Source organism: Coregonus lavaretus, assembly GCF_964263955.1.
Source record: "Coregonus lavaretus genome assembly, chromosome: 37".
Classification (NCBI taxonomy): domain Eukaryota; kingdom Metazoa; phylum Chordata; class Actinopteri; order Salmoniformes; family Salmonidae; genus Coregonus; species Coregonus lavaretus.
In genome coordinates, this window is record NC_140024.1 from 28,552,461 (window position 1) to 28,580,315 (window position 27,855).

The 27,855-nt window shown below is 44.2% G+C and overlaps 1 protein-coding gene across 1 annotated transcript; it reads right to left on the reverse strand.

Annotated features, from left to right (window-relative positions):
• On the reverse strand, positions 1-27,365 carry cers3a (ceramide synthase 3a). The gene is made up of 12 exons (XM_084154360.1): positions 26,887-27,365; positions 26,601-26,686; positions 21,277-21,459; positions 19,441-19,558; positions 13,625-13,743; positions 13,464-13,521; positions 12,879-12,929; positions 10,675-10,767; positions 10,004-10,132; positions 9,727-9,833; positions 5,990-6,143; positions 1-1,765 (listed from the first exon to the last, which is right to left on the reverse strand). The coding sequence occupies exons 3-12, from the start codon at positions 21,447-21,449 to the stop codon at positions 1,577-1,579; spliced, it is 1,191 nt and encodes a 396-aa protein (XP_084010486.1). The 5' UTR covers positions 21,450-21,459; positions 26,601-26,686; positions 26,887-27,365; the 3' UTR covers positions 1-1,576.
• Positions 27,366-27,855: the final 490 nt, after the last annotated feature.

Sequence of the window (27,855 nt, forward strand, 5' to 3'; positions counted from 1 at the left end):
TGCTAGTCAAAGACAGGTTTATTACAGTACATAAAACACACTACACTAGACAGTTATAGTTTCAAGTTTCAAGGTTACATGCACAAGTACAGTGAAATGCCTTTCTTGCGAGCTCTAGTTACAGTGGGATGTTCACTATAACATCCTAATCTTTACCTTTTAGAAACCAAACTAGACCGTATAAATGTCTTTCCATATTTGGGGGAAGATGTGCAAATTAAAAACAGACATACAAATACTAACCTATTTGTTTTACACATCACCGTGAGTGACTCCTAAATGTTCTACAGTGCTTCATTAAAACAGTGTAACATAACCTTGTTTCAATGTTACGTAAAAGTTTCTTCAGCATTCTGAATGACATAGGATTTTTCCTCTGGCTCACACGTTTTCATACAATCATATGATTAAATACTACATCAAATAAATGTTACACTTGTAAAATACAGACCATAGTTACTGTATGGGTCAATCAATTAGCAAAATATTGGCATGTTGTTTTTAAGAAATATGAAGAAATGTACATAAAGTACTAAAAAGTGTTGATTGTATTCAATAAAAATGCTTGTGGCAAGACATGAAAGGGCTGAGAGGAGATGACGAACATGTAAAATGAGAGAGAGAGAAGAAGAGAGGAAGAAGAAGAGAGAGAAGGAGAGAAGAAGAGTGAGAAGAAGAGATAGAAGAAGAGAGAAGAGAGAAGAAGAAGAGAGAAGGAGAGAAGAAGAGAGTGAGAAGAAGAGATAGAAGAAGAGAGAAGAAGAGGGAGTAGGAGAGAAGAAGAGAGGGAGTAGGAGAGAGAGAGAAGAAGAGAGTAGGGGAGAGGAAGAAGAGAGAGAAGAAGAGAGGGAGAAGAAGAGAGAGAAGAAGCGAGAGAGAAGAAGAGAGAAGAAGAGAGAGAGTAGGAGAGAAGAAGAAGAGAGGGAGTAGGAGAGAGAGAAGAAGAGAGAGAGAAGAAGAGAGGAGGAGCCCATTGTGATATTGGCTCTCATTCATCACCTGGTTGTCCATAACTAACCCCCATAGCCAGCAGAGGTTGAAATAAAACATGTAGGCCGCTAGTGAATGAACGCAGCCCATAAACTATAAACCCTAGCCAGGCCTTGATGGATGAAGGGCTCAAGCGGAGCGGCCGCCTGGCACCGTTTTACGACGTGCTTGCGCACCACCTTTCTGCAACAATACTGAACAGATGAAATATGACAATGAACAAAAACACAAGGGTTTTTGTGTTTTGTGTTTTCTGGTCTTTGTCTCGTTGCTGTCTGAGGAGGGTTCCATGTGAAACTGTGCCATCGTCAACATTGTTTTCCTTGAAGATGAGAGGAGTTGGGACGTGGAAGAAACTACAGGCCAAGAGAAACGGTCTCTTTCTGTTTGTGAAGTACTTCTTTTTTTACTAGACTACACTCCAAATTCCAGAGTCAGAAATCTAAATCTAAATGTTTGTCTGATTGTTGTCGTTTTTCCATATGGGATGGAATCTGTTTTGTGTTGTTCTAGCTTCTCCTATGACCTTGATCCCGCCCCTCCCTGCCTTTGGTGCAGGGCTCCGGCAATCACGACACGAGCTGGGTCAGTAAACAGTCTTTGATGAGCAGACATTCTCCGAGAGAGATAAGTGTCTGAAGCAGCCGTTGTTGCCCTCCTTTGTGCCCACTCCAGATCCGTTGCCATAACGATACCTGCCCTCCTCTTTTTCCTCTTCAGTCAGACTGCTTCCTTCACCATCATCCTCTTCATCACTTCTTTCATCTCTGGTCATCTGGAGTCATGAGAGAGACAGAGAGACAGAGAGATAGATAGAGAGAGAGAAATCTATTAATGGTCCTAAAAACAATGTACTCAGAACATACAGCAAGATTCCTCTTTCTACCTCAGAGACCATCATTATCTCTAACACAGTAGTTCCCAAAGTTGGCCGCCTTCGATCAATCAAAACCACCTGGAGTTTAATCCATGGTAGGTCAGGTCAGTCTTTCAGGTTTACCAATATAGGCTCTTTTCTCTTTCCTTGAGCCTTCTGACCGTTCTGAGTCACACTGTGCTCTCCACCAATATAATTATGTTAGGCACAATGCTAAATCCCCAATAATTAGGTTCCAATGGCAACCCACTGTTGCCTTGTGACCTCGTGGGGGTTGAGTAATTGCCTCTGGCACCTTGGCTGTTTTCTGCCATTGCCGTAGCTGACAGGGATCAAGCACCTTGCCAAGCCCAACACACTTGCACACACACACACACTTGCACACACACTTGCACACACACACACACACACACACACATGCACACACTCGCACAATGTTCTAACTGCCCAGTCAGTAAGTCTACATTCACAGAATGAGAACAATGAAACAATAAAACAAGCTAGATTCTAGACCACATTGACAGAGAACAGACACTGTAGTCATCTGACAGAGAACAGACACTGGTGTAATCATATGATAGAGAACAGACACTGGTGTAGTCATCTGACAGAGAACAGACACTTGTGTAGTCATCTAACAGAGAACAGACACTGTAGTCATCTGACAGAGAACAGACACTGGTGTAGTCATCTGGCAGAGAACAGACACTGTAGTCATCTGACAGAGAACAGACACTGGTGGTCATCTGACAGAGAACAGACACTGGTGGAGTCATCTGACAGAGAACAGACACTGGTGGAGTCATCTGACAGATAACAGACACTGGTGAAGTCATCTGACAGATAACAGACACTGTAGTCATCTGACAGATAACAGACACTGGTGGAGTCACCTGACAGAGAACAGACATTGGTGGAGTCATCTGACAGAGAACAGACATTGGTGGAGTCATCTGACAGAGAACAGACACTGGTGAAGTCATCTGACAGAGAACAGACACTGGTGTAGTCATCTGACAGAGAACAGACACTGTAGTCATCTGACAGATAACAGACACTGTAGTCATCTGACAGATAACAGACACTTGGGTAGTCATCTGACAGAGAACAGACACTTGGGTAGTCATCTGACAGAGAACAGACACTGGTGTAGTCATCTGACAGAGAACAGACACTGGTGTAGTCATCTGACAGAGAACAGACACTGGTGGAGTCATCTGACAGAGAACAGACACTGGTGGAGTCATCTAACAGAGAACAGACACTGGTGAAGTCATCTGACAGAGAACAGACACTGTAGTCATCTGACAGAGAACAGACACTGTAGTCATCTGACAGAGAACAGACACTGGTGGAGTCATCTGACAGAGAACAGACACTGGTGGTCATCTGACAGAGAACAGACACTGTAGTCATCTGACAGAGAACAGACACTGGTGGAGACATCTGACAGAGAACAGACACTGGTGGAGACATCTGACAGAGAACAGACACTGGTGGAGTCATCTGACAGAGAACAGACACTGGTGTAGTCATCTGACAGAGAACAGACACTGGTGTAGTCATCTGGCAGAGAACAGACACTGTAGTCATCTGACAGAGAACAGACACTGGTGGTCATCTGACAGAGAACAGACACTGGTGGAGTCATCTGACAGAGAACAGACACTGGTGGAGTCATCTGACAGATAACAGACACTGGTGAAGTCATCTGACAGATAACAGACACTGTAGTCATCTGACAGATAACAGACACTGGTGGAGTCACCTGACAGAGAACAGACATTGGTGGAGTCATCTGACAGAGAACAGACATTGGTGGAGTCATCTGACAGAGAACAGACACTGGTGAAGTCATCTGACAGAGAACAGACACTTGGGTAGTCATCTGACAGAGAACAGACACTTGGGTAGTCATCTGACAGAGAACAGACACTGGTGTAGTCATCTGACAGAGAACAGACACTTGGGTAGTCATCTGACAGAGAACAGACACTTGGGTAGTCATCTGACAGAGAACAGACACTGGTGTAGTCATCTGACAGAGAACAGACACTGTAGTCATCTGACAGATAACAGACACTGTAGTCATCTGACAGATAACAGACACTTGGGTAGTCATCTGACAGAGAACAGACACTTGGGTAGTCATCTGACAGAGAACAGACACTGGTGGAGTCATCTGACAGAGAACAGACACTGGTGTAGTCATCTGACAGAGAACAGACACTGGTGGAGTCATCTGACAGAGAACAGACACTGGTGGAGTCATCTAACAGAGAACAGACACTGGTGAAGTCATCTGACAGAGAACAGACACTGTAGTCATCTGACAGAGAACAGACACTGTAGTCATCTGACAGAGAACAGACACTGGTGGAGTCATCTGACAGAGAACAGACACTGGTGGTCATCTGACAGAGAACAGACACTGTAGTCATCTGACAGAGAACAGACACTGGTGGAGACATCTAGCAGAGAACAGACACTGTAGTCATCTGACAGAGAACAGACACTGTAGTCATCTGACAGAGAACAGACACTGGTGGAGTCATCTGACAGAGAACAGACACTGGTGGAGTCATCTGACAGAGAACAGACACTGGTGTAGTCATCTGACAGAGAACAGACACTGGTGGAGTCATCTGACAGAGAACAGACACTGGTGGAGTCATCTGACAGAGAACAGACACTGGTGGAGTCATCTGACAGAGAACAGACACTGGTGTAGTCATCTGACAGAGAACAGACACTGCAGTCATCTGACAGAGAACAGACACTGGTGTAGTCATCTGACAGAGAACAGACACTGCAGTCATCTGACAGAGAACAGACTATTATTCTACCATGTAGAAAATAGTAAAAATAAAGAAAACCTCTGGAATGAGTAGGTGTGTCCAAACCTTTGACTGGTACTGTATGTGCTGTATAGGATGGTGTGTAGAGACATTAATATATGTATAGAAAAGGTGTGTACAGCAGTAGCTATATAGGATGGTTTTTCACTGATCTACCCCAGTACTAGTACACCTGTTTCATCTTGTCAACTAATCATCAACCTCTGGTCAACTAATCATCAACCTCTGGCCAACTAATCATCAACCTCTGGTCAACTAATCATCAACCTCTGGTCAACTAATCATCAACCTCTGGTCAACTAATCATCAACCTCTGGTCAACTAATCATCAACCTCTGGTCAACTAATCAACAAGCTCTGGTCAACTAATCATCAACCTCGGGTCAACTAATCATCAACCTCGGGTCAACTAATCATCAACCTCGGGTCAACTAATCATCAAGCTCTGGTCAACTAATCATCAACCTCTGGTCAACTAATCATCAAGCTCTGGTCAACTAATCATCAAGTTGGTATTCTGTCAATTTGTAAGTACCATCACAGTCATAGCAAGTTCATGTTGAGTCAATAAAGTAGTTATCAGCAAAGCCAGTGCTAGTAGGAAAATACTTGTCAATACTTGATTTATTTAAGGTACTCTTTGAAGAGGTAGGGTTTCAGACGTTTTCAGAAGATGGGCAGGGACTCTGCTGTTCTAGCTTCAGGGGGAGGCTGGTTCCACCAATGGGCTGCCAGGACTGAGAAGAGCTTTGACTGGGCTGAGTGGTAGCTGACCCCCCTGTAGGTCATTCCACTTATTTGACTTATCCCAAAACCAGCAAGCCTAATTCCAACTAATCAAAGGCTTGATGATTAGTTGACCAGATAATAATAAATAATAATAATATGCCATTTAGCAGACGCTTTTATCCAAAGCGACTTACAGTCATGCGTGCATACATTATTTATTTTTTGTGTATGGGTGGTCCCGGGGATCGAACCCACTACCTTGGCGTTACAAGCGCCGTGCTCTACCAGCTGAGCTACAGAGGACCACAGATGAAAACAGGTATGCTAGTACTGGGGTAGATCAGTGGAAGACCACCTGTTTATGGAAGTGGAACGACTGGGGGTACTCAGAGAGCGGTTTGGGAACCACTGGTTTGAGTGTCAGACTGGTATGATTCAGGCCTGCTTTAAGTGGTGACTTTGTGACCAAATGATGGACGTCATAAAGGGAATGGATGAAGAATGTAAAAAAAACACTGACAAAAAGATGACTCACTTTGCCGAAGAGGAACTTCTTGACCATTCTCAGGATGAGGTAGGCCCAGAAGATGTGTAGGAACAGGAGGACCAGCAGCATCACATTGAAGAAGTAGTATCCAAAGAACGGGGGGTACTGGAGGGTGGGGTACACCCATGTACAGTGGATCAGCCTGGAATTACAGAAACAATACAAACAATGATGATGATGATGAAGATGGTGCATTTTACTCTGTTAAACATGTAAACTTGTTCTGGGTGGTGTTCAGTGTGGATGGAAGGACGTGAAGCAGAGGCAGTATAACCAATAAGAATCCAATAAGGCTCTTTTTCCTATTCAAAATGTTTAGCTTTTCATGCCTACTAATCACAAGCCGTTGTGAAGGAAAATAATGGCTAACCTTTGCTTTACAGGGCTTTATCATTATTGAAATAACCAGGTAAATACTATGGAACTATCTGTAGCTTTTCACCTTTCGTTCTCATTCAATTCAAATGAATTGTTGTCTGACTCAGGAAAGATGAATCAGTTGCAGAAACACTGGGTCGTATTCAATAGGCACCAGACTGAAACGGGAAGGGACAACCTGAACCTGACCAATCATAAACCTTCTTTCTTTTTTATTTATTTGTGACTACAGAGCAGGGGGGGAAATAATTAAAATATGTGGGGGGAAAAAAAAGAAACGTTTGTTTATTTTCTCTGCAGAGAACAGAACATTATGTTTTGTACTCTCGCAAAGGTCAACGTCTCTTTGTTTGGCCTTTCAGAGTGGAATGAGATGGTTGATTGTTTCTAACAGGAGAGACAGACAGAACATAATTCAATAAATATTGAGTTCTGTATCACTGAGCGCTCACGAGACAAAGACATTCAGCTGACAATTACTCCTCCTGTGTGCCAACTGGTAAACATATAATAGAGAGCCACACACACACACACACACACACACACACACACACACACACACACACACACACACACACACACACACACACACACACACACACACACACACACACACACACACACACACACACACACACACACACACACACACACACACACACACACACACACACACACACACACACACACACACACACACACACACACACACACACACACACACCACACACACACACACACACAACACACACACACACACACACACACACACACACACACACACACACACACACACACACACACACACACACACACACACACACACACACACACACACACACACACACACACACACACACACACACACACACACACACACACACACACACACACACACACACACACACACACACACACACACACACACACACACACACACACACACACACACACACACACACACACACACACACACACACACACACACACACACACACACACACACACACACACACACACACACACACACACACACACACACACACACACACACACACACACACACACACACACACACACACACACACACACACACACACACACACACACACACACACACACACACACACACACACACACACACACACACACACACACACACACACACACACACACACACACACACACACACACACACACACACACACACACACACACACACACACACACACACACACACACACACACACACACACACACACACACACACACACACACACACACACACACACACACACACACACACACACACACACACACACACACACACACACACACACACACACACACACACACACACACACACACACACACACACACACACACACACACACACACACACACACACACACACACACACACACACACACACACACACACACACACACACACACACACACACACACACACACACACACACACACACACACACACACACACACACACACACACACACACACACACACACACACACACACACACACACACACACACACACACACACACACACACACACACACACACACACACACACACACACACACACACACACACACACACACACACACACACACACACACACACACACACACACACACACACACACACACACACACACACACACACACACACACACACACACACACACACACACACACACACACACACACACACACACACACACACACACACACACACACACACACACACACACACACACACACACACACACACACACACACACACACACACACACACACACACACACACACACACACACACACACACACACACACACACACACACACACACACACACACACACACACACACACACACACACACACACACACACACACACACACACACACACACACACACACACACACACACACACACACACACACACACACACACACACACACACACACACACACACACACACACACACACACACACACACACACACACACACACACACACACACACACACACACACACACACACACACACACACACACACACACACACACACACACACACACACACACACACACACACACACACACACACACACACACACACACACACACACACACACACACACACACACACACACACACACACACACACACACACACACACACACACACACACACACACACACACACACACACACACACACACACACACACACACACACACACACACACACACACACACACACACACACACACACACACACACACACACACACACACACACACACACACACACACACACACACACACACACACACACACACACACACACACACACACACACACACACACACACACACACACACACACACACACACACACACACACACACACACACACACACACACACACACACACACACACACACACACACACACACACACACACACACACACACACACACACACACACACACACACACACACACACACACACACACACACACACACACACACACACACACACACACACACACACACACACACACACACACACACACACACACACACACACACACACACACACACACACACACACACACACACACACACACACACACACACACACACACACACACACACACACACACACACACACACACACACACACACACACACACACACACACACACACACACACACACACACACACACACACACACACACACACACACACACACACACACACACACACACACACACACACACACACACACACACACACACACACACACACACACACACACACACACACACACACACACACACACACACACACACACACACACACACACACACACACACACACACACACACACACACACACACACACACACACACACACACACACACACACACACACACACACACACACACACACACACACACACACACACACACACACACACACACACACACACACACACACACACACACACACACACACACACACACACACACACACACACACACACACACACACACACACACACACACACACACACACACACACACACACACACACACACACACACACACACACACACACACACACACACACACACACACACACACACACACACACACACACACACACACACACACACACACACACACACACACACACACACACACACACACACACACACACACACACACACACACACACACACACACACACACACACACACACACACACACACACACACACACACACACACACACCTAGGGCTTGTCAGTTGCCTTACCAGAATGGGAAGATGATCAGTCGGGTTACCATGAACACAATAGCAAACACCACAAAGAGACTGTTGCAGGTTCTCTCCCATTTGGCGTAGTTAAACAACTTGGCAGACTGGGGTAGGAGAGAGAAAACCACGCAATGAGTCTCCCCGCTATCATACTGCACAGCTCACACACACACACACACACACACACACACACACACACACACACACACACACAGAGAACACACCACACATGCAGAGATACAGGCCCACACACACACTCCATGTGGTAGCAGACCTCTAGTAAGACGTCGGAGGCATCGTGAATGAGCATCACCAGGGTTCCTATGCGGATGTAGTTGACACACCAAGAGAAGGACAGCAGTGTCAGGGTGGCCAAATGGTGGATGATCTGTTCCTTAAAGTCCTAGAGGAGACAACACAACGCACAACAAAGATCATCACCTGTTGTTGTTGTTGTTTCTGTTGGCACTGTTGTTATCCTACTACGTGTCCTCAAAATGACCTGATAGTGTTACATGCATAACTCAGCAGGCAGATGGACAATGTCAGGCATGTTGGACCAACTAATAAAACGGCTAATCGTGTGTGTCATATAGTGGAAATGATAATAAACTGTAATTGCTTATGAGGAGCCAACTGCAATTTACTATTTATAAAAAATACTTTGTTGATTTCCTGATATGGTCATTTCTACACACTTTGTACTTTTCATCTCCATAAGACATTTAATGCCTCGCTGGCCAGAGGTGGCAGGCCGCCATTTAATTAGAACTGGAGTAGGGGAACTCGTGAGAAAGCAGAGCTTTAGTACCTCTGTTGTTTTTCCATCTTATGAGAAGCAGGTAAACGGGTTAGAGTGGAAGATAATGCAGGGGTATGCGAAAGAAAGCAGAGCTTGAGAAAAGCCCATAGGGGCTGGCAGGGACTGGGATCCCCGACTCTCACCTTCCTCTTGACATCAAAGGTGACTCTGAAGAGAAGAGAACCATAGAAACTCATCTCCAGCATGTAGTACCAGTACTGAGAATCCAGCATAGTCTAGACAGAGACAGAGAGAGACAGAGAGAGAGAGACAGAGACAGAGACAGAGACAGAGACAGAGAGAGAGAGAGAGAGAGAGAGAGAGAGAGAGAGAGAGGGAGACAGAGAGAGAGAGAGAGAGAGAGGGAGACAGAGAGAGAGAGAAGAGAGAGAGAGAGAGAGAGAGAGAGAGAGAGGGAGAGAGAGAGAGAGGGAGAGAGAGACAGAGAGAGAGAGAGAGAGAGAGAGAGAGAGGGAGACAGAGAGAGAGAGAGAGAGAGAGAGGGAGAGAGAGGGAGACAGAGAGAATGGGGAGGGAAAGATAATGAGATGTGTGTAGAGGGAGAGATAAACACCAGTAACAGGTAACATGATCCTACAGTGCCATGAATGAATCACAGTCCCACAGAATGGACTCAAAACAAAGAGCTCTCCAAAGCCCTTCTCCTTTGTCTGAGTGTTTGCATCAGAAATGGCACCCTATTCCCTATATAGTGCAAAGGGCTCTGTTCAAAAGTAGTGCACTAAATAGTGAATAGGGTGCCATTTCGGAGGGAGACAGTGTCTCTAGCTGGGGCAAAGAAATCAGGGGTTGTATAGCTATCAAGCATCTTAGAGTAGAAGTGCTGATTTAAGATCAGTTTTGCCTTTTAGATCACAATGAAAAAGAATACATGGATAGAGGGGTCCTGATCCTAGATCAGCACTCCTATTTAGAGACCCTTGACACATACGGCCCCAGAGCTACATGGTGATTTACACTCCGCTATTTCACCTGGTTTTACTTAGCAACTACATGGTTAAAATTATAATTGCATAATAATTAGTCTACCTAATAACCACTTTTTATTTTGGGGGATTCATCAACATGAGCCCTTCTAAGTAGGCCTACAACTTGGATACCAGGTAGTTACCAACTGTGTTGAATTCTTTGTTGCAAATACGATCACATAAAGCACATCCAACATCTCTCTATAAACTATGTCTTCATCCCAAATGACACCCTAGTCCTAATGTAGTGCACTACGTTTGACCAGGGCCCATATGGGGCACCATCTGGGACGTGGCCTGTATCTACTTAGATCTGCTTTAAACCCCAAACAACATTGTTAGGTGTGGAACCTGATCAAACATTATCCTAGCCTCGCCGTTCCAGTTTGGGTGATATCATCATTCCTTTGATTAGGACCTGGCACCCAGTAAAGATTGAACAGCAATCTAAACCATACACACATTCCCCCACATGTTAAAAATAAATCAAGTCAATTAAAAAATAAATAGTCTCACTACTAAATATGGACCTGTGTGTATATATGTGTGTGTGTTTTGGACCTGAGAATAAGTATTAGACAAGTTTTATATGTTTTATTTGTGAGCAAATTCGTAAATCTGGACATTGCGTGAAAATGTTAGCCAAGAGTTGAGGCTGTTCAAGTATGATGTGTTGTTGTTCTTCCTGGTTAGTTCTACTGGTGTGGAGACACATTAGAAGAGTAAAGGGAGAGTGAGAGCTCTTAGAAATCTCTCTGGTAAATCACCAGTAGTGCTGAGCTATTAATTATTTATTTTTTTACAACTAATTGACGAACGTTGGTTCAATTATTTGAATGTATTCTGTGAGCTCAATGTGAAGTGTCTCTATAGAGAAATCAGATCAAGCCTGTAGGGAGTTGTAGTTTCCAACCCACCAATATTCTATATGCCTCCTTGTCTGGTCGGTGTGGGCAGAGATCTGTATATAATGACGAGATGCTCATGTCTCCGCCCTAACAATGGGAGCCGTTGTCCCAAAGGCAGGAAGACAGGTGACAAGCTTAGGTCCAAAATAAGCCCCCAAAATATGTTATGAAAGTAAAGTATTGTGAATAATAAGCCGTAATGGGCCGTCACTACCATCATGGGACTGTTATTCATTGTTTTATTCTGTGTTGTTTCAGCATTCAATCCACATAATGCATACATTTTTATGTTTCAAAAAATCTAACCGAAAAATCTGATCATTTTTTAAATAATCAAACCGAAACCGAACTGACCTCAAAAAGCACTAATCGCTCAGCAGTAGGCCTAATGACCAGAACACACACGTGTCCACACTCACACACATATACACTATACGCACGCATACACACCTGTTTAGGAAATCTGTTCCACACTTCCCGTGTGTCATAAAACCATTCTTTCTGAAATACAAAAAACAAAGAAAAAACATGCAGTGAAATCTTTAAAGAACATTACAGGACAATCTCACCATGATGCTTTCAATTTAAACAGTTGGTACTGGCATTGGCTAGAGGCCTCCAGGCACTTGCTGAAGCCATCACCGTCAAATTCCCATAGAGCTCATCTCTCTGTCCTCTCCTCTCCTCTTCCCCCTCTCCCCCCTTCACTTCAGGGCAGAATAACTGAAGAGAAGTTCTCAATTTCAGCTCAGATAATATTTTTATCCAGCAATTGAGTCTTCCATTTTGACCTCCTCCCTGCTTTTATCCGGGACAACCTGTTAATGTTCTACTTTGATTATGTCCATTTTTTATGTATAACATATCAAAAAGTGTTAGGAATTTGTAGCCGGTGCGTGTTTTTGTGGTACTGAATGTAACAGAGTTAAAATACCGTAACGTCACTCCACAACTTGACATCTCTCGACACACGCCGAATTGCTAGCTTGTAAAGACTTGTGTTTGTGAAGCAGAGGATCATTAGGGTATACTCACATCATACAGGGACATAACTCCTCCAATTAACGCCAACAGATAGAACACAAACCTCCAACTGCAAGACAGACAGACAGGGGAAGGTGAAAATGTGGCATAAGCATTCTATCTCCCACATGTGCTCAAGCACACACACACTTACAAACTTACACCCGTTTTACCTAGCCTCTCTGAACTTCTTCAGTACTCCGGGACGATCCTGGTTTCTTCTCTTTCTGAACCAGCGCTCCACCTGCCTAACGGACCAGCCGCTCTTCTTAGACAGACCATCTATAACTGCCTGGGAGACGTACACACACACACACACACACACACACACAAGAGTTCAGAGCCAAGTGTGTTTGATTAGCGCCAGCTGCCAGCTAAACAGAGGACTACTAACCCTTATGTGGACGGCTACTAAGTTGACTTCAATAAATTGGGGTGCATCAGACGTCACCAAATTCGCTTTAGTAGGGAAAATGTGTCCCCACTAGCAGATTTCAGGAAGACATTGGACCCTGAGTACTGTGTAGCAGTTAGAGGAGCTGATGATGTCTCACTGGAGATTGTCTACATCAGCAAAATCAGCATTATTTAGATCTGAGAGAGAGGTCTCGTGGTGTGAGGCCTCAAGACTGTCTGGACCCTCTGATGATATACACACATTTTATTTATTTATTTGACCTTTATTTAACTTGGCAAGTCAGTTAAGAACACATTCTTATTTACAATGACGGCCTACACCGGCCAAACCCGGACGACGCTGGGCCAATTGTGCGCCGCCCTATGGGAGAATCACATCAGGAGAATCACACACACACAAGCGCACATGTGGACACAGCCACACAAATGTGTGCACGTACACACACAAGCGCACATAGACACATTGATACACTCACACACAAATGCGCAGACACACACTCGCGCAAACACCTCATGTGGAGAGACGGGTAAAGGGTCAAAGTCATGTGGATAAACATTAACATCCCTCATGACCACATGGTCAGTCATGGACCAAAACATTTGACCTGGAGCATAGTAGCTGCATTAGAGGTTGGTCAACTGGACATCTGGGTGATGTACACAATCACAGGTCTGAACATCAGATATACAGTGCATTTGGAAAGTATTCAGACCCCTTGACTTTCTCCACATTTTGTTACTTACAGCCTTATTCTAAAATTGATTAAAATAGCTTTTTTTCCTCATCGATCTACACACAATACCCCATAATGACGAAGCAAAAATAGGTTTTTAGAAATGTTTGCAAATTCATAATTTCTTTTGAACTGAAATATCAAATTTACATACAGTACCAGTCAAAGGTTTGGACACACCTACTCATTACAGGGTTTTTCTTTATTTTTACTATTTTCTACATTGTATAATAATAGTGAAGATATCAAAACGAACACATATGGAATCATGTAGTAACCAAAAATGTGTTAAACAAATCAAAATAGATTTTATATTTGAGATTCTTCAAAATAGCCACCCTTTGCCTTGATGACAGCTTTGCACACTCTTGGCATTCTCTCAACCGGCTTCACCTGGAATGCTTTTCCAACGGTCTTGAAGGAGTTCCCACATATGCTGAGCACTTGCTGGCTGCTTATCCTTCACTCTGCGGTCCGACTTCATCCCAAACCATCTCAATTGGGTTGAGGTTGGGGGATTGTGGAGGCCAGGTCATCTGATGCAGCACTCCATCACACTAAAATAGCCCTTACACAGCCTAGAGGTGTGTTGGGTCATTGTCCTGTTGAAAAACAAATGATAGTCCCACTAAGCCCAAACCAGATGGGATGGCGTATCACTGCAGAATGCTGTGGTAGCCATGCTGGTTAAGTGTGCCTTGAATTCTAAATAAATCACATGCTTTACGGTGGGAAATACACATGCGGAGATCATCCGTTCACCCACACCGCGTCTCACAAAGACACGGCGGTTGGAACCAAAAATCTCCAATTTGGACTCCAGACCAAAGGACACATTTCCACCGGTCTAATGTCCATTGCTCATGTTTCTTGGCCCAAGCAAGTCTCTTCTTCTTATTGGTGTCCTTTAGTAGTGGTTTCTTTGCAGCAATTCGACCATGAAGGCCTGATTCACACAGTCCACTCTGAACAGTTGATGTTGAGATGCGTCTGTTACTTGAACTCTGTGAAGCATTTATTTGGGCTGCAATTTCTGAGGCTGGTAACTCTAATGAACTTATCCTCTGCAGCAGAGGTAACTCTTGGTCTTCCAGTCCTCATGAGAGGCAGTTTCATCATAGCGCATGATGGATTTTGCGACTGCACTTTAAGAATCTTTCAAAGTTCTTGAAATGTTCCGTATTGCCTGACCTTCATGTCTTAAAGTAATGATGGACTGTTGTTTCTCTTTGCTTATTTGAGCTGTTCTTGCCATAATAAGGACTTGGTCTTTTACCAAATAGGGCTATCTTCTGTATACCCCCCCTACCTTGTCACAACACAATTGATTGGCTCAAACGCATTAAGAAGGAAAGAAATTCCACACATTACCTTTTAACAAGGCACACCTGTTAATTGAAATGCACTCCAGGTGACTATCTCATGAAGCTGGTTGAGAGAATGCCAAAAGTGTGCAAAGCTGTCATCAAGGCAAAGGGTGGCTATTTGAAGAATCTCAAATCTCAAATATATTTTGATTTGTTTAACACTTTTTTGGTTACTACACGATTCCATATGTGTTATTTAATAGTTTTGATGTCTTCACTATTATTCTACAATGTAAAAAATAGTACAATTAAAGAAAAACCCTTGAATGAGTAGGCGTGTCCAAACTTTGACTGGTAAAATATTCAGACCCTTTACTCAGTACTTTGTTGAAGCACCTTTGGCAGCGATTACAGCCTCGAGTTTTCTTGGGTATGATGCTACAAGCTTGGCACACCTGTATTTGGGGCGTTTCTCCCATTCTTCTCTCAAGCTCTGTCAGGTTGGATGGAGAGCGTCGCTGCAAAGCTATTTTCAGGTTTCTCCAGAGATGTTCGATCGGGTTCAAATCCGGGCTCTGGCTGGGCCACTCAAGGACATTCAGAGACTTGTCCCGAAGCCACTCCTGCGTTGTCTTGGCTGTGTACTTACGGTCATTGTCCTGTTGGAAGGTGAACCTTCGCCCCAGTCTGAGGTCCTGAGCGCTCAAAGATCTCTCTGTACTGTGCTCCGTTCATCTTTCCCTCGATCCTGACTAGTTTCCCCAGACGCTGCCGCTGAAAAACATCCCCACAGCATGATGTTGCCACCACCATGCTTCACCGTAGGGATGGTGCCAGGTTTCCTCCATACGTGACACTTGGCATTCAGGCCAAAGAGTTCAATCTTGGTTTCATCAGACCAGAGAATCTTGTTTCTCATAGTCTGAGTGTCCTTTAGGTGCCTTTTGGCAAACTCCAAGCAGCCTGTCATGTGCCTTTTACTGAGGAGTGGCTTCCGTCTGGCCACTCTACCATAAAGGCCTGATTGGTGGAGTGCTGCAGAGATGGTTGTCCTTCTAGAAGGTTCTCCCATCTCCACAGAGGAACTCTGGTCACCTCCCTGACCAAGGCCATTCTCCCCCGATTGCTCAGTTTGGCCGGGTGGCCAGCTCTAGGAAGAGTCTTGTTGGTTCCAAACTTCTTCCATTTAAGAACGATGGAGGCCACTGTTTTCTTGGGGACCTTCAATGCTGCAGAAATGTTTTGGTACCCTTCCCCAGATCTGTGCCTTGACACAATCCTGCCTCGGAGCTCTATGGACAATTCCTTCAACCTCATGGCTTGGTTTTTGCTCTGGCATGCACTGTCAACTGTGGGACCTTAAATAGACAGGTGTGTGCCTTTCCAAATCATGTCCAATCGATTGAATTTACCACATGTGGACTCCAATCAAGTTGTAGAAACATCTCAAGGATGATCAATGGAAACAGGATGCACCGGAGCTCAATTTCGAGTCTCATAGCAAAGGGTCTGAATACTTATGTAAATAAGGTATTTATGTTTTTTAACTTTAATAAATTTGCAAACATTTCTAAAAACCTGTTTTTGATTTGTCATTATGCGGTATTGCGTGTAGATTGATGAGGAAAATGTTTTATTTAATCAATTTTAGAATAAGGCTGTAACGTAACAAAATGTGGAAAAAGTCAAGGGGTCTGAATACTTTCCCAATGCACTGTGTGTATGTTACTACCCCTGACTGAGCCAGAATGGCCTATCCTATACCTGTAGCATCTGGACATACAAGTACACCCCCTGGACAGGTGAACTAACTTGAATGCAACCAAATTAACTTGAATTTATATCGCAGGGCCATACCCCAAATCCATCTCCTTAATGCTGACTCCCTAGCGGAGAGGCATCAGGAAATATTTGTAGTCTTTGGTATGACTAGACCAGGGATCAAATCCCCAACCTTCCAATCTCAGGGCCGACACTCTAACCACAAGGCCACTGAGTTGGTCAGAGCATCAGATGGGGTAAAACCAATTTAGCAGAAGACCTAATCCATGTATATTCTCAAAACAACAGCTGTTTGTCTCCTGACACTAGCCATCAGATCTGGGTTCACAAAATATTAGTTTTCTTTTGAATAATTGAGTGTTAACTAGGCTTGCAAACATCTGGTAATTATTTGTATTTATTTTTCTGAAACCGAGTTGGAAGACTCCAGGGATCAGGAGGAATCCAGAATCCTCCAACCATGATTTCAGGAAAACCTGGGAATTTGGGGTTGATTGATTGAGTTTGACTAGCATTAGTCTTTGATTGAGCTTGACCAGAGTGCCGGATGGGCAGGGTTTGACCAGAGTGCCGGATGGGCAGGGTTTGACCAGAGTGCCGGATGGGCAGGGTTTGACCAGAGTGCCGGATGGGCAGGGTTTGACCAGAGTGCCGGATGGGCAGGGTTTGACCAGAGTGCCGGATGGGCAGGGTTTGTACTATTCAGGCTATTAGAATGTATTTAATCTCATAGTGTAATGACGTTTGATATTGACACTAATAATCAGGTCTACATGTAAAAGGTGTAAATGTGATTTGTAATATTGACACTGTAGGGTTAATACCTGGCCAGGGGTTCTGGAGTGGGAGAGGTAGTAGGTTAATACCTGGCCAGGGGTTCTGGAGTGGGAGAGGTAGTAGGTTAATACCTGGCCAGGGGTTCTGGAGTGGGAGAGGTAGTAGGTTAATACCTGGCCAGGGGTTCTGGAGTGGGAGAGGTAGTAGGTTAATACCTGGCCAGGGGTTCTGGAGTGGGAGCAGTAGTAGGTTAATACCTGGCCAGGGGTTCTGGAGTGGGAGCGGTAGTAGGTTAATACCTGGCCAGGGGTTCTGGAGTGGGAGCGGTAGTAGGTTAATACCTGGCCAGGGGTTCTGGAGTGGGAGAGGTAGTAGGTTAATACCTGGCCAGGGGTTCTGGAGTGGGAGAGGTAGTAGGTTAATACCTGGCCAGGGGTTCTGGAGTGGGAGAGGTAGTAGGTTAATACCTGGCCAGGGGTTCTGGAGTGGGAGAGGTAGTAGGTTAATACCTGGCCAGGGGTTCTGGAGTGGGAGCGGTAGTAGGTTAATACCTGGCCAGGGGTTCTGGAGTGGGAGAGGTAGTAGGTTAATACCTGGCCAGGGGTTCTGGAGTGGGAGCGGTAGTAGGTTAATACCTGGCCAGGCGTTCTGGAGTGGGAGAGGTAGTAGGTTAATACCTGGCCAGGGGTTCTGGAGTGGGAGAGGTAGTAGGTTAATACCTGGCCAGGGGTTCTGGAGTGGGAGAGGTAGTAGGTTAATACCTGGCCAGGGGTTCTGGAGTGGGAGAGGTAGTAGGTTAATACCTGGCCAGGGGTTCTGGAGTGGGAGCGGTAGTAGGGTTAATACCTGGCCAGGGGTTCTGGAGTGGGAGCGGTAGTAGGTTAATACCTGGCCAGGGGTTCTGGAGTGGGAGAGGTAGTAGGTTAATACCTGGCCAGGGGTTCTGGAGTGGGAGCGGTAGTAGGTTAATACCTGGCCAGGGGTTCTGGAGTGGGAGCGGTAGTGGAGCTCCAGGATAGGGTTGTCTGCTACTCTCAGTCTGGCCTTCTCCCGGATCCCCACTGAGGTGGCTAGAGGCATGGCTAGCAACCTGGGAGACAACATACAGATGCGGTCAAATATATTGGACTTTACAATGGAGCAGAATGTTCCCTTTTTTTCTTTTCAAAACCGGTTGAATTTTTACCTTGTTTTTACCTTATATGCACATGCAAGTCACCACAGGTGAGATGAACTACACACTAAATGAGAATCATTGCCTCCAACCAAATTAACTTGAATTTTGAATAATTTAGTCCAAGCCATTCTTTTGGGAAAAATCTCAATTTCATTTTTGATGTTGTAAATCAAACAAATACACCTGTAACACCAGAAGTATTTTCAATAACAACTTATTTCTGAAGAAATAGTGAATCATGCAAGGGTGCCAATATATCTGACCGCATTTCTAATGGTGAGACTAGAGTGATCCTCTAGACTTAAATACACACACACACACACACACAAGTGCACATGCTCACAAACACATATGCACTATGCACACACACACATAGACAAGCACATGCGAGGGGATAAAGATAAAGACACACACTCACACTCACACACAGTCCCAAAGCAGGTGAAATTGTAACTTAATATCTACTTCCCTGTAGCAACCTATAAAAGGGGCTTTTCTGTTCAGCGAGCTCTCCTTTCAAACTGGTATCTGATGAGAGGGAATTCTATAGTGTAGGGGGACAGTGAGGTAGAGGTTTGATCTAAACATGGTTTAGTAGTATATGAACAGTACAGAGTACGAGCCGGTTCTCTGGACACAGCATAGTCCTGGACTAGAAACCATTTCAATGGAAAATCTCCATTGAACAAACTATAATATTATACAGGGCTGTGAAAAAGTATTTGCCCCATTTCTAATTTTCTCTACTTTTGCATATTTTTTTGTACTGAATGTTATCAGCTCTTCAACCAAAACCTAGATAAAGGGAACCTGAGTGAACAAATAACACAATAATTACATACTTGGGTCCCATTATGTTTAGACTAATGACTAATGTGGGAACTCCTATAGACTAATGGGTCCCATTATGTCTGGCAAAAACCAAACACGGCATTCCACAGTAAGAACCTGTGGTGGTAGTTTGATGCTTTGGGGATGCTTTGCTGCCTCAGAACCTGGACCACTTGCCTTAATAGAATGAATCATGAATTCTGCTCTGTATCAGAGAATTCTACAGATGTTGCTGAGTTAAAGCAGTTCTGCATGGAAGAGTGGGTAAAAATTCCTATACAGCGACGTGAGAGACTGATCAACAACTACAGGAAGCGTTTGGTTGCAGTCATTGCAGCTAAAGGTGGCACAACCAGTTATTGAATGTAAGGGGGCAATTACTTTTTCACACCGGGGAATTGGGTGTTGCTTAACTTTTTTAATTAAATCAATAAAATAAGTATCATTTTTTTGTGTTATTTGTAAACTCAGGTTCCCTTTATCTAATATTAGGTTTTGGTTGAAGATCTGATAACATTCAGCATCAAAAATATGTAAAAATAGAGAAAATCAGAAAGGGGCCAAATACTTTTCCACGGCTCTGTAGATACCATTTAGTAAGACACTTTTATCCAAAGCCACTTACAGTCATGCATTCATACATTTTACGTATGGGTGGTCCCGGAAATCGAACCCTCAATCCTGGCAATGCAAGCGCCATGCTCTACTAACTGAGCCATACAGGACTACAGGAAAACATGTTTCTTAGTCAAGGCTTAAACTTTGTCCGGGAAACTGCCCCTATATGTCAGCCAGCTCACCTTTCGAACAGGTATCTGACCAGTAGGAAGGCTATGGCATAAGGCAACGTCACATAGAGGTCAGAGGCTTTGGCGTAGACATGTCCATCTCGGTCCTCTAGGTCCGCCCAGGTCAGGTTGACAGGCAGCCAGATGCGGTCCCACCAGATCCACTCGTATAGGGTGTCAATCATCCTGACAACACTGGGGTGGGAGAGGAGGGTTACGTTAGAAAACACGTGTCAATAGGTATCACATGTTATCAAACAGAGGAGGCTGGTGAGGGGAGGACGGCTCATAGTAATGGCTGAAATGGTGTGAATGGAATGCTTACAAACACATGGAACAAGTGTTGGATACCATTCCATTTATTCCGTTCCAGCCATACTATGCTCTCCTCCTCTGATTTAAAGTGCCACCAGCCACCACTGTTATCAAGTGAGGCCTGATGAAGACCTAAAGTAAAGTGGAAACGATGTCGCCAATAAAACACATGGGAGCAAGATTGCAGTGTGCAGTATCTTTCAATCATTTGCTGAATATATGTTTTTATATCCAGCACCTCAAAAACATTGTTTACATGCAATCATTGTACCATCTAAACCGATGTGAAATATATTTTCGAATTTTTAACAGTTTGAAGCTGTTGTACGAAACACAAAGCGCAAAAAGGAAACGTAAAGAGAGGAAGCAGAGAAATAGTGCACATGGAATGGATTCACCACTTATCAGAATTGCTTCAATGACAATGACAGATCTGTATGAAAAATGTATGCACTCACTAAACTGTAAGTTGCTCTGGATAAGAGCGTCTGCTAAATGACTAAAATGTAAAATGTAAATGTATAACTCACATTTTTATCTGAATTCTGTCGGGTCGGCACAAAGCTACATACTGCAGCTTTAACCATTTTTTGAAGCAACACAGTGTTTGTTTACAAGTACACGGTTTACAAACAACAGAGTAAAACAAACAAGCTTATATTTTGGGTTCTGATGGGGGTTCGGCAGTTGAACTAAGCTAATAAGGCATTTATAAAAGTTATACTCTTTAAGAAACAATGTGTATATATCATTAATTTATAAGTCCAAAAATGGAAGTATCAAATCACAGATTGCCCCTTAAAGATGGAATCCGCAGTAGGGGAAACAGAGCCACTGTCTGCCCCACGGCTGCTGTTATTGTTTGTTTAGTCAACAAGAGGTGAGTAGTGTCGCCCAAAGTGGTAAAAAGTACACTATTCTGCTGTTCTATTGCGCGTGCATTGACGTCCAAGACAAAAACTGTGTTCATTGTTCTTTTTGTTCTAATTACAAACTGACCTGGCAATTTAACCAATAAGGATTCCATTTTTAAGAGCAAGGGGTTGAACTTACAATTGGGTAACAGAGCAAGGTAAAGTAGCCAGTCTTTATTTTCATGTACTTTATTTATGAACCAGATAACCAGGAATTGATCATGATATATTGCTCATAAATCGCTAGTTCCAGATGTCAAGAGTGCATTCATTCACTATCAGTCAGATTTGATACCATTTTACAACATGAGGCGATGAGTTCATTGGACACCAGTCCTGTAGGTCATGTAGATAGTGTGGGTGTGTATAGCCTAGGTCACTCCAGTAAAGTGCACATCCAGTTCTTTATTTCCAATACAAATATTGACACAATGGCCTTCACCCCTTTCTCACGATGCTTCCCCACACCTAGTCCAACACACACACACACACACACACACACACACACACACACACGTCAGCAGAGAAAACATCACTGGCAGTGGTAGTCAATGGAATCCAGGGCTGTAGCCTAGCAACATATCCCAGTAAATCACGGACTACTCTTTTTTTCTTTGTAGTTTTTTCTAAACCGAGGTCAGAGTTGAAACAGATCCCAACCACTAGTGGTCCAGTCATGGTTAAAGAGTTATGGAGTTCTTCGACTCCCAGGTGGCAGTGAGGACATACAGCAGGGTTCCCCAAAGGGTGGTTTTATTTATTTATTGTTGGACATAAGACTGTAAAAACACCTGGAAATCAGCTCCAAGTGATTTACATTTTGGAAATCTGTTCCCAAGTATTCCCATGCGTCATAGAGAGACGTGACGTATACAAACGTAAGCAAGGTTTGAAATGACTATGTCTTAGTGAAATATTATATCTGTTTGGGCTTTTTGGGGTCAATTTACAGTCTACAAATTATTTGTAATAATGTTCCGGCCCCCCAACCATCCACTCAATAAATAAATAGTCCCGCGGCTGAATCTCGTTGACTGATTTATGTGAAGGGAAAACACACTACTACTGAATACTGTCAACAACATCAATAGGGGGCCTCTATGGCCCTGGGCAGATTCTGATGACATGCACGCACACACACACACACACACACACACACACACCAGACACTAAACGAGTGCAGACTATTTACTCTTCTTGTCATTTAGTCTTTCACTCTTGTGTGTGTGTGTGTGTGTGTGTGAAAGAGAGAGTGAGAGACTCGTTGCCCCCATGGGGACCCTTTTGATGACATCACTGCTGATGTCAGCACATCCCGGAGCTCTCTGCAGTGTTCTGGGGAGTCAGAGCACGACTCAGCACATTTCACTGCCCCGCAAAAACACAACAACAACGCCACATCACAATGACTTCGCGGAGACAATGGAACCACCAACCAAACACATCTACAGTTTGAAATGGAACAACAAAACAACCTTTTAACCACAGAAATCAAATACTAGTTCAATTGCTGTGGTCTGATGGACAATGTCCTTTCTAGTAATTCTATGTCTATGCGTTTAACCTTATCTTGCACTGATTACACATCTGTGACGCAATTGCTTTGTGATTCAAGGATAATATCATGGCACCAAGCGTAATGTATACTGGCGCTACCTAGCCTGAGCACCTGTATGTTTCTTTGTTTTACTACATCAGATACAAACGACCTATCAAGCACCTGTTCTATCAAACACCTGTCTATCAAACACCTGTCTATCAAGCACCTGTCTATCAAGCACCTGTCTATCAAGCACCTGTCTATCAAGCACCTGTCTATCAAACACCTGTCTATCAAACACCTAAACAGCAATAAGTCCAACTGAGCCGTGTTAGTATGCCACTGCAATGTACAGTATGTATTATGTTGAGGATGCAATGTACAGTGTTTATTTTGTATACAGCAGTACTGTGTGTCTAAGACAATTTTCACATGGGGAACATTACAATGTATCCTTTACTAGCACCCATGGTAGACAACCTGGTCTCGTCGGACTGGTCCATAGAGCGATGAGCAGTGTGCATCAGTGGTGTACTGCCAGAACACCGCTGATAAGGAAGATCTTTTGTATTGTTAGCATTCTGATGTTGAAGATTATCTGGGGATTCAGACATTCAGTCAATGAAGAACATGACAAAGCACACTCTGTCTGCAAATTGTAAGGGGAGGTTCCTTTCTCTCTCTCCCTCTGGTCTCTCTGTTTCTTTCTCTCTCCCCCTCTGGTCTCTCTGTTTCTTTCTCCCTCTCCCTCTGGTCTCTCTCTGTTTCTTTCCCTCTCTCCCTCTGGTCTCTCTCTGTTTCTTTCTCTCTCTCCCACTGGTCTCTCTCTGTTTCTTTCTCTCTCTCCCTCTGGTCTCTCTCTGTTTCTTTGTCTCTCTCTCCCCCTCTGGTCTCTCTCTGTTTCTTTCTCTCTCTACCTCTGGTCTCTCTCTGTTTCTTTCTCTCTCTCCCTCTGGTCTCTCTGTTTCTTTCTCTCTCCCCCTCTGGTCTCTCTGTTTCTTTCTCTCTCTCCCTCTGGTCTCTCTCTGTTTCTTTCTCTCTCTCCCTCTGGTCTCTCTCTGTTTCTTTCTCTCTCTCCCTCTGGTCTCTCTGTTTCTTTCTCTCTCCCCCTCTGGTCTCTCTGTTTCTTTCTCTCTCTCCCTCTGGTCTCTCTCTGTTTCTTTCTCTCTCTCCCTCTGGTCTCTCTCTGTTTCTTTCTCTCTCCCCCTCTGGTCTCTCTGTTTCTTTCTCTCTCTCCCTCTGGTCTCTCTGTTTCTTTCTCTCTCCCCCTCTGGTCTCTCTGTTTCTTTCTCTCTCTCCCTCTGGTCTCTCTCTGTTTCTTTCTCTCTCTCCCTCTGGTCTCTCTCTGTTTCTTTCTCTCTCTCCCTCTGGTCTCTCTGTTTCTTTCTCTCTCTACCTCTGGTCTCTTTCTGTTTCTTTCTCTCTCTCCCTGGTCTCTCTCTGTTTCTTTCTCTCCCTCCTTGGTCTCTCTGTTTCTTTCTCCCCCTCTGGTCTCTCTCTGTTTCTTTCTCTCCCTCTGGTCTCTCTCTGTCTCTCTCTCCCCCTCTGGTCTCTCTGTTTCTTTCTCCCCCTCTGGTCTCTCTGTTTCTTTCTCTCTCTCCCTGGTCTCTCTCTGTTTCTTTCTCTCTCTCCCTGGTCTCTCTCCGTTTCATTCTCTCTCCCCCTCTGGTCTCTGTCCATCTCTTTCTCTCCTCTCTGTGTCTCTCCGCACTCTCTCTCTCTCTCACACACACGTACAGGGGCACAGGGTTCAACTGTACTGGTATCGTACTTTTTCATCAACTTTCTCAAGCATGAGAAATGTTTGTCGGTAGAGAAGCATAAATGAACTAGGAGTGATTTCTTATCTTTGACGTGCATGATGAGATAAAATACGCACGCAAAAGTGGGTCGCAGACTATGACCTAGTGGGAAAATACGTTATACTTGTATACAGAGACATCATTAAGGCAGAACCTAGAACAGACTGTATGCTCAACTCAAAGAGTAGTTTAATGATTGAAAAACAATGGCTCTAATTTATCAAAGATGACCTTTAGATTTTAACCCTGAAAATGACCGTTTGGTCGTTAATTTACAGCTAAGTGCAGAATAGGAGGCCAAAGGTGAAAGGGAGGATAAATAGAGTTTTTTCCTCATTCCATACACCCACACACACACCACTAGATATCCCAAAGAACTGTGACTGGCACTGTTAACTGTAAAGCAATCCGTTTCCATGAGTACATGCTCTCCTTAGAGTAAATAAAACCAGTCAAGATTTATCTTTGATTACATTTGGTGAGATTTTTATAGTGCCATTTAAACCAATATGGTAATTACGCTTTGTAGTTAAATGCTGATGACTTCACATGGAATATCCAGCTAAAGTGCCAGAGATCCTTCATAGTTTGAGTTTAGGCCAGTTACAGTACTATAAATCAACCGCGAGAGCGTTCAGAAAAGCATAGCCTTAGGTGGAGGGTCTCTATACACTTACTGACCTACTAAGAAAACAGAGGGTCTATTCAGTCCCATCCTAACATGGAAGATAGGGCTTAGCTCCTCTAACAGGGGGACACGCTCACCTTAAAGAGACGATTTCACTTAAACTCCAGTCAACTCCCACCGGTTGCTTCGGACGGCCTCGAGTTGAAACCTGCTCCTCCGTTAACTAGGACAGGTGTAAAACAAAAGAAAATCAGCGATAGCTATTCACATCCCAGGTAGGAGAAGCCCTAGACAACACTACTACAGCACATTCCCTGAAACCATCCAATGAATCCAAGGTCATAGTGAAATATAATATACCACTCAGCTTCCCACCGTTCCACCCTCAGTATGGAAACCAGGTAAGCTATGTCCTGTCCTCACCCTCAGTAGGGAAACCAGGTAAGGTATGTCCTGTCCTCACTCTCAGTAGGGAAACCAGGTAAGCTATGTCCTGTCCTCACTAGAGTGCGGTTGGTGTAATGTTGACTGTGGGAAACCAACAGGCATGACAGTCCCTCTATTCAGCAGGCAGGCTCTCTCTCTCCCTACCTCTCCCTGTCTTTGTTTGACATTCTTGAAAAGGGTCACACCCAGCTCAGGCACAATTGGACAGGAGTTTTTTTCCTTCCCCTCCAGGTACGTTGTCGTAGAGGGACGATAATGGAGAAGTGTCACAACGCAAGACACACCCACAGATAAACAGACAGACAGACACACAGATAAAGACACACGAGAGAGAGAGCCAGCCCTGCTCCCTGCAGCCAGAGGTGCCCTCAGGTGATAATCTGTGGCTTGTTTGCATTGTTCTCCAGACAACGCAGACAGGAGAACAGGAGCTACTCCTCCACACAATAGTCCCTCTAGTAAAGCATAGTAGAGACAGATAGAACGAGGTGAAAACAGGAGTAAGGAAAGAGGAGAGGATCAACAGACAGGTGGGGAAAATAGTGATGTTTTATTGACTTGTTTCAGTGATGTTTGCATGGCCTGAAGGGAGGGAGCCAAAAGCAAATACACATAGTTGAAAGAGGTGTGTGTGTGTGTTTACTTACAATGGTCATGCAAACAGGACGTGTTGCTTTTAGAATGTCTTTATGATTCAAATGTAGTTGGAAATAAAGGAAACTGTCATCATAATCATCCCTTCATAAACAATGCTTACCTTAAGTTGTCATACAACCACAAGGTCCCCAAAAAGAGCATTCAAATCCATTCACAAATAGGATGCCATGAAAAATACAAAAGTATTAAATAAAAATATAGAGATTTAAGAAATCTAGAAGTCCCTGTTGAAGGATTCCCACAATTCCTGCTTATTCCATCCTGAATCCAGGAACCTTCCAAACGCAA

Bases quoted from the DNA above. Each gene is read 5' to 3' on its own strand.
- cers3a (XM_084154360.1), bottom strand. From the start codon at position 21,449: ATGATTGACACCCTATACGAGTGGATCTGGTGGGACCGCATCTGGCTG. The intron at 19,559-21,276 runs GTGAGCTGGCTG...GTTGTCTCCCAG, and splicing joins GTCAGATACCTGTTCGAAAG to GTTGCTAGCCATGCCTCTAG. The intron at 1,766-5,989 runs GTGAGTCATCTT...TCATGACTCCAG, and splicing joins AGAAGTTCCTCTTCGGCAAA to ATGACCAGAGATGAAAGAAG.